The 8,784-nt window shown below is 41.6% G+C and overlaps 1 protein-coding gene across 1 annotated transcript; it reads left to right on the top strand.

Annotated features, from left to right (window-relative positions):
* Positions 1-249: 249 nt before the first annotated feature.
* Positions 250-8,529, top strand: LOC307125018 (E3 ubiquitin-protein ligase TRIM39-like). Its single transcript, XM_079814624.1, has 6 exons — positions 250-749; positions 825-911; positions 6,833-7,063; positions 7,162-7,184; positions 7,266-7,384; positions 7,746-8,529. The coding sequence occupies exons 1-6, from the start codon at positions 372-374 to the stop codon at positions 8,243-8,245; spliced, it is 1,338 nt and encodes a 445-aa protein (XP_079670750.1). The 5' UTR covers positions 250-371; the 3' UTR covers positions 8,246-8,529.
* The last annotated feature ends 255 nt before the right edge of the window (positions 8,530-8,784 follow it).

Raw genomic sequence — 8,784 nt, 5'->3', positions numbered from 1 at the left:
ATATATGTGTTTATATAAATGCAAAGTATTAAATGTACAAAAGGTGTACATAAAGCTCTGTAAAAAGTGTGTCACATCGGGTAATGAAAAGTTCCACACACACTTGCGGTCTTCATGCCCATATAAACACCTGGTCCAAATACAGTAAATATGTGCTAAAGTGCAAATACCACAAATGTGGGTATTACTTCCTTCTTGATAAAAAATCAGTGGTCAATGAAGAGCAAAGACAAAAACTTTCAAGAGGGATTTTTGAGAAGTTTGTTCAGAACAGACTGACGATCTTTGTGATTCTCCTGCTTGTTCATTTTTCTTTTTATCATTCAGAAAGTAAAAGTAAAGCTCAGATTGCTGGATCTCAAAGATTTCAAATGGCTTCACTGTCTGAAGATGATTTCTCTTGTCCCGTGTGTCATGAAATCTTCAAGGATCCTGTTCTTCTGTCCTGTAGTCACAGTTTCTGTAAAGAGTGTCTTCAACAGTTCTGGAGAACCAAGGAAGCTCAGGAGTGTCCCGTCTGCAGGAAATCGTCAAGACACGAGCCTTCAGTTATTCTTGTTTTAAGAAACTTGTGTGAGTCGTTCCTGAAGAAGAGTCGTTCATCTGAGGAGCTCTGCAGTTTACACAGTGAGAAACTGGAACTCTTCTGTCTGGAGGACAAACAGCCGGTGTGTGTGGTGTGCTTTACTTTACAGACACACGACAATCACACATTCAGACCCATCGATGAAGTGGCTTCATCATATAAGGTAAAATGGATTTACATGTGAGTGTATGTATTACATAATCTCTGGTGTCTTATTGATTTTCTCATTAAATTCCAGGAGGAGCTCAAAACAGCACTGAAGTCCTTACAAGAGAAACTCAAACACAAAGAGGGAGAGTTTGAGAAAACAGTTCAACACATCAAGGTGAGGATTGATCATGATGACATATTTACAGATGTACACATATTTGATTACAACAGCTTAACAGCTTTGTTGGATATAATTACATGTTTCTTTACTGACTGTAACGCTCACACACACACACACACACACACCCAACACCCGGTTAATGCGAGACCCTGTTTACACCAGGTATTAAGATTGTCTGTGTTTTGGTCGAATGAATAACAAGTGGACGAGGGAGACACATTTCTGTTTACACCTGGTGTTTTAATCCGTCTCGTTTGTCTACTTTTAGCTGCTTACCTGATTTCTTTGATGTGAGATCTATAAGTGTATTTTGTGTTCTGTTGATCTAATATTGTGAAATAAGATTGCGTATGAACCTGTTTTCAACTACCTCTGGAAGTGGTTGAAAGTGGAAAAGCTCAAACCGTTTCAGACCCTGTTTAAACCTGTGTTTAGCGCTGTTTACTTGTGATCTGATCAAAAACACATCACAATACCAGATGTAAAGTGCCAGATGCCTGAGCTGCTGAATTTACCTGAGGGAAGACGCAAGTCACAATAGTCCTTTTCTCTATTGTCAAAATATTATTTAGCTTGATCTTAAATCTCTGACCTCGTTTTTAAGGGCTTTTCACATTGCGCTTAACACTGGAGCAGGATTAGCAACACTTTTGTGCTGTGAACCCCACATTTGTGGTGCCAAACATGTGCAATGTGAAATGGTGCAGTTAAAATGTTATGACAACAAGCAACAAACAATCAACTGTGTGCCTCATATTCACATGCTTTATACAGTCACAGAAAGAAATGTGCATTAAGGGAGTAAAAAAAAAAAGAGTACAAAATTGTACCTTTTAAGGTACAAGTGGCCGTCACTGGGGTGGTACATTTTTGTACCTCTTATGATGCGTTCACACCGGACGCAAATGACGCGATTCGCACGAGTGATGCAAAGATGCGAATAGACATGCTGCGGTGTGATTCACGTGAATGAGGCGGCGCGAATTGAGCGAATTGAGCATTTCACGTGTTGAAAAATCTGAACTTTGGCGTATATTCACGCCGCGTTAACCAATCAGGAGCTTGCTCTAGTAGTTACAATAATGAGGAGAAAATCTGTAATATCTGGTTCAGACAATATGATTATCACTGTGATAACATTAAATGACATGAAACACAACCCAGTCTCTTTTTGTTAAATGCAAGTTTATGTATGATCAATAATACAAAAGTATAAGTAAAAGGTATAATAAGCTATACATGAAATAAAGCAAACAATTCAGTCAAACATTCAAAGTCAGTGCTAGTCGGCTACAACGGTAACGTAAAGTTATAGCCTAAAAATAAAAAGTAATGAAACTTCACTTTGCCCTCAGCCTAAACGATTTGCCACGTAACAAATTATAGATCCATGAGAGCAAAGATCCGCCGTTACATCTACACAAAACGAATTATAGCGCGAGACACTACAGAGACATCAGAGCCAGCGGCAGATGGCAGGCGGCAGATGGCAGACGGCAGAAGGACTGGCCGAGGAAAGGCTGCTCTCGCCGGGGTAAACGAGCACTGAGCGCCGCTGATCCGCTGGAGCTCACAACTCCGAAAACGGCAGCTAAAATGTTCAAATAGGCACTCTTTTTATAAATAAACCACAGATTTGAGCTTTAAACAACTACATTACCACCTGGAAAAGTCTTAAAACTACGTTTTGTCTCACATTAAAGGCCTGTACACACCGGGACGAATATCGCGCGCTTATTGCCAGCGTTTTTGGTGCCGTTTTTCGGCGCGTCTTGAGTGTTCACACCCAAGTGATTTTCACTGGCGATGCGCCGAGTGAACGTGCACATTCAGTCGATGCGCTCCCGGTACACAAGGTGGTGCTGCGGCACTTTACGCTTCTGACACTCGCTTGTCACACAGAAGAAGAAGAGAGACAGTATTTACGTGCTTGCCAAAACCATAGACATATTATGTCTATGGCCAAAACCATTCACACACTTTTTGCTAACTGGCAAGCAGCATTAGCAGCTCATCTTCTTCTTTGTCTACTTACTACTTCTTCGTCGTATCAATGTGTGCTCGGCAAGACCGTTTTGTGCTTGAGCGCCACCAAGTCATGTTTTACTGTCACTTCAGCAGCTCCAGGCACATGAACAAAAGCGCTGATCTCATTGGTCGGCCAGTTTTTAACGCGCCGCGTCAAAATAAAAAAACTAACCCGAGGTGTTTTTTTTTAAATGCCGCTTTTTTGCCTGCCGTTTTGCGCGTCGGTGTGCACACTTACATTGGCGCCCTTTGTTTAGTCACGAGGCGTTAAACGTGTGCGATAAACGCACGTGAAAATCGTCCCAGTGTAAAAAAGCCTTAACAGTAGATTTTAACAAAAAAGACGTGTAAACCATTGCCATGCCAGCCATTTCTCAATGAGACGAGCCGGCTGGCAGAAGTAAACAAATAAATAAAATTTAAGACATTTAGTTTCTATTTGTTGTTTTATTTTTGTATTATCTTTGTCTTGGGCTGTTTTAGTGCCTGGTTGAAAAGAAGCACAAGATCAGTTACATATATTTATGCATTTATATATGGCATATTTTTAATGCTTATATGTGTTCGCTTAATTAACTTTAAGTTGTTTGTCATTGATGTAATAGCTCATATAGATGTTATATATACACTTACCTAAAGGATTATTAGGAACACCTGTTCAATTTCTCATTAATGCAATTATCTAATCAACCAATCACATGGCAGTTGCTTCAATGCATTTAGGGGTGAACTCCAACTCCTGAACTCCAAACTGAATGTCAGAATGGGAAAGAAAGGTGATTTAAGCAATTTTGAGCGTGGCATGGTTGTTGGTGCCAGACGGGCCGGTCTGAGTATTTCACAATCTGCTCAGTTATTGGAATTTTCATGCACAACCATTCCTAGGGTTTACAAAGAATTGTGTGAAAGGGGAAAAGCATCCAGTATGCGGCAGTCCTGTGGGCAAAAATGCCTTGTTGATGCTAGAGGTCAGAGGAGAATGGGCCGACTGATTCAAGCTGATAGAAGAGCAACTTTGACTGAAATAACCACTCGTTACAACCGAGGTATGCAGCAAAGCATTTGTGAAGCCACAACACGCATAATCTTGAGGTGGATGGGCTACAACAGCAGAAGACCCCACCGGGTACCACTCATCTCCACTACAAATAGAAAAAAGAGGCTACAATTTGCACAAGCTCACCAAAATTGGACAGTTGAAGACTGGAAAAATGTTACCTGGTCTGATGAGTCTCGATTTCTGTTGAGACATTCAGATGGTAGAGTCAGAATTTGGCGTAAACAGAATGAGAACATGGATCCATCACGCCTTGTTACCACTGTACAGGCTGGTGGTGGTGGTGTAATGGTGTGGGGGATGTTTTCTTGGCACAATTTAGGCCCCTTAGTGCCAATTGGGCATCGTTTAAATGCCACGGCCTACCTGAGCATTGTTTCTGACCATGTCCATCCCTTTATGACCACCATGTAGCCATCCTCTGATGACTACTTCCAACAGGATAATGCACCATGTCACAAAGCTCGAATCATTTCAAATTGGTTTCTTAAACTAAAATGGCCCCCACAGTCACCAGATCTCAACCCAATAGAGCATCTTTGGGATGTGGTGGAACGGGAGCTTCGTGCTGTGCATCCCACAAATCTCCATCAACTGCAAGATGCTATCCTATCAATATGGGCCAACATTTCTAAAGAATGCTTTCAGCACCTTGTTGAATCAATGCCACGTAGAATTAAGGCAGTTCTGAAGGCGATAGGGGGTCAAACACAGTATTAGTAATCCTTTAGGTGAGTGTATATATATGTGTGTGTGTGTGTGTGTTGTAGGTCTTATTGTGTTGTGGAGTCGAATAAGGTGTATTGTGGAGTTAAACAAGGATAATAAATGGAAAAATGGACAACACAAACATCAGTGCTAGAGCCAATTTCTTTATTTCAAGTGGGCTGCTCTCAGCAGCTGAATTATTTTATGTTGTCTAAGTTCTGTGTAGCATGAAGGGGTTTGTTTGTGTTTTTATTGTTTATTTTTGAAGTAATAAGTAACATTAAAATATTTAATATTTTAAATTTAATTTGTTTTTATACATAAAATCTATACTAAGTCTCTACGACATTTATCAGTGGCATGTCAGTGACAGTAATTTGTCACATTTATAATTTGAACATATACAGTATATGGAATAGAGTTATTTGTCAATATATGGAATTTTTCTAATTTCTTATAGGTTTCATAGCTGTGCATATATGTGCATTTATGTTTTTACTCCATATGAGCATATTAGGATATTTCATATATGAGACATATAAGTCAAAATATGTATTATACATACATAAACATATATAATATATGGGAGAAATGGACTATAAAAGGAGCCTTCACTGGACTCTGGTCAAGGGCTGGAGCCATATCGGGACTCTGGTCAGGGGCTGGAGCCATATCTTGACTCTGGTCAGGGGCTAGAGTCATCTCTGGACTCTGGTCCGGGGCTGGAGCCTTCACTGGACTCTGGTCAGGGGCTGGAGCCATATCTGGACTCTGATCAGGGGCTAGAGCCATTTCTGGAGTCTGGTCCAGGGCTGGAGCCTTCACTGGACTCTGGTCAGGGGCTGGAGCCATATCTGGACTCTGGCCAGGCGCTGGAGCCATCTCTGGACTTTGGACAGGGGCTGGAGTCTTCACTGGACTCTGGACAGGGGCTGGAGCCATATCTGGACTCTGGTCAGGGGCTAGAGCCATCTCTGGACTCTGGACAGGCGACAAAGTCCTCTCTGGATTCTGGACAGGCGACAAAGTCCTCTCTGGACTCTGGACAGGCAGCAAAAGTCCTCGCTGGACTATGGACTGGCAACAAAGACCTCTCTAGACTCTGGACAGAGGCTGGTGCTGATGTGTATGCTGCTAACACACACCACATCGCCGTGGCCACAATGGTCAGTGTTACACACTCTGAAGACTCTGGGCTTGGAGACTCTGGCATGGCGACCATATTAGCTGATGGCTCAGGTGTGGCAACCATCTTGGCAAAGAGCTCTAGACTGGTGGTCATCTTGGCAGAGGGCTCTGGACTGGTGACCATCTTGGTAGAGGGCTGTAGACTGGTGGCCATCTTGGCAGAGGGCTCTGTACTGGCGACCATCTTGGTAGAGGGCTGTGGACTGGTGGCCATCTTTGCAGAGGGCTCTGGACTGGTGGCCATCTTATCCCAAGACAAATGCTCAGTGGCCATCTTGTCCTTAGACACAGGCTAGGCGGCCATCTTGTCTAAAGACACAGTCGTGGTGGCCATGTTGCCCGAAGACAGAGGCTTCCAGAAATATTTAGGGGTACCATTCTCCTCGTCCTCCCCTACTGTGAAAGGGGAACCAGCAAGCAGAAGGGCATAGTCCAAAAATTCCACAAATGACCCTCAAGGACCATCAAGTTTATCTTGAATCAGTGCACAATTTGGTAGGTCAGTTAAAGAAGCAATGTCCAAACAATCTTGGGGATCCATTGTGTGATCAGTCGTTCTGTAACGGTTGAGATAGGCAAAGAAGCAGGCAGAGAAGCAGATCCATGTGCAGTATGATTTAATTGTAGTGATCCACAAGATACACAAACATAGGGTTGCCAGAACAGACCGGGAAACTCAGAGATCTTGCAAATGTGGAAGTATTCCTTTCCAGTTGGAATAGACACACTTTGCCAGTGTTATCAAATAGTCTTCCTGTACAGGGTAATAAAAACTTTAATTTTTATCAAAGATTTCAATTGCTATACTGTGAATTTATATTGCATTGGAAAGATAAAGTTTTAGTTCACTAACTCCACATTTCCTCACTCACTCTTCATGCTACTCCAGAATCAGTTCTTTGAGATGATTGAAGTGAATGTGATGTGATTTCAGTTTCAAGCTGAGCGCACAGAGCGTCAGATTAAACAGCAGTTTGAGAAGCTTCATCAGTTTCTCAGAGATGAAGAAGAAGCTACAATCACTGCACTGAGGGAGGAAGAGGAGCAGAAGAAGCAGATGATGAAGGAGAAGCTGGAGGAGATGAACAGACACATCTCAGCTCTTTCACACACAATCAAAGACATGGAGGAGATGATGAAAGCCAAAGACGCCTGCTTTCTGAAGGTCTGATTTCACATCATCGATTGATTGATTGATTGATTGATTGATTGATTGATTGATTGATTTAGTTCTTGATGATCAATGGTGTGTTTTTTCTGCAGGAGTTTCCAGTCTTAATGGAAGGGTGAGTGATCTGCTGGTGTCTCTGGTCTCTCTGGTTCTGATCCAAAGCCACTGCAGTTCTGACTCCTGAATGTTTTTCCAGAGTCCAGATCTCACAGCCGGATCCACAGATGGCTTCTGGAGCTTTGATTCATGCGCCACGGTACTTGGACAACCTGCCGTTCAGAAACTGGAAGAAGATGCAGGACATCGTCCAATACAGTGAGATCTTTGCTCTTACACACACACTGGAAGTCACACATGCATGGGCAGTATTTACAGACTTAAGCATTATGTGTGAATTACCAGATGAGCTGCACTAAAATGAGAAAAAACATGATATTTATCAGTTACAATGATACAGCAGATCTCTACAGTTCAGCATGACTGATTGTTTCTGTTCCTTTCTGTTGACATTTGAATGCAAATCTGAAATTTCTCAAGCACATATTTACTTTAACAACACTGACAGTGATCTGAGGAAAATGTCTGATGTGTTTGATCAATAGGATGCGTGTTCATAATTCATAACAATCTGTATGTTATATCAGAATAAAAGCAACTGTTGAATGTGTCTCATCAGCTCCTGTGATTCTGGATCCAAACACGGCTCATTCACGTCTCATCCTTTCTGAAGATCTGACCAGTGTGAGATACATCTTGGATGAACAACCACTTCCTGATAATCCAGAGAGATTTGACATCTATGAGGGTGTTCTGGGTTCAGAGGGTTTTAACTCAGGAACACACTGCTGGGATGTGGAGGTTAAAGAGAGTGAATGCTGGAGTCTTGGAGTAACTACAGCATCAAACCAGAGGAAGGGGTGGGATATCTTAGACACTGATGTCTGGAGTGTGCAGTATGATCCGTACAAACTGGGTGCGTCTGGTTTTCCTGTTGAAGAGGATCTTGAGCGTGTGAGAGTGTATCTAGACTATGACGGAGGAACGGTGTCATTCTCTGATCCTGTAACTAAAACACATCTACACACATTCACAACCACCTTCACTGACACACTCTTTCCACTCTTCTGTAATCTTGATGAAACTAAATGTCTAAGGATTTTATCACTTAAACTGTAACAACAGAAAATTACTGAAACGTCTGATCCTGCCAATGAATAAATTAAAATGTGTATATATAACTTGTGTCATATTATCATATACTGAAAGTCTGAATTTTGTAAGATGTAACTCAACATATTCTACAAATTGATGGGCTAATACAAAATGAAGATAAGCCAATGAATGCTCTTTGGTTGTAAAGTTGTAAACAAGTTGTAGGAGTTTTGAATGAGACTGTAGATGATCAGCTGGCATCTCAGTTTTGTTGACAGAAACAATAAAGTCTATTCTATTGACACCTGAAACTCCTGACTAGAGAAATTTCTTTCTACATCCAATGACACTTTGTATGAAATATGAGTGCAACATCTGGGAATACACCTATGCACACAATACGCATTTGTGACACTTGTGTTCACACATGTAGCATAGAACTGTAGTTTATGGAATAGAGAATATGTATTATCGCCATCTAGTGGATATATTGGGAGAATTGCAAATTATATTTTAGTGCACTTGAAGGACACTGAGGGAAGAGGACACTAACAGTGTATTGT

Source organism: Gobio gobio (assembly GCF_949357685.1).
Source record: "Gobio gobio genome assembly, chromosome: 1".
Taxonomy (NCBI): Eukaryota; Metazoa; Chordata; class Actinopteri; order Cypriniformes; family Gobionidae; genus Gobio; species Gobio gobio.
Note: the sequence above shows the minus strand (reverse complement) of the source record. Positions and strands in the feature narration are given on the sequence as shown.

Excerpts from the sequence above, each read along its gene's own strand:
- LOC307125018 (XM_079814624.1), top strand. The coding sequence starts at position 372 with ATGGCTTCACTGTCTGAAGATGATTTCTCTTGTCCCGTGTGTCATGAA. Across the intron at positions 750-824 it reads AAGTGGCTTCATCATATAAG|GAGGAGCTCAAAACAGCACT; the intron begins GTAAAATGGATT and ends ATTAAATTCCAG. Across the intron at positions 7,385-7,745 it reads GCAGGACATCGTCCAATACA|CTCCTGTGATTCTGGATCCA; the intron begins GTGAGATCTTTG and ends GTGTCTCATCAG.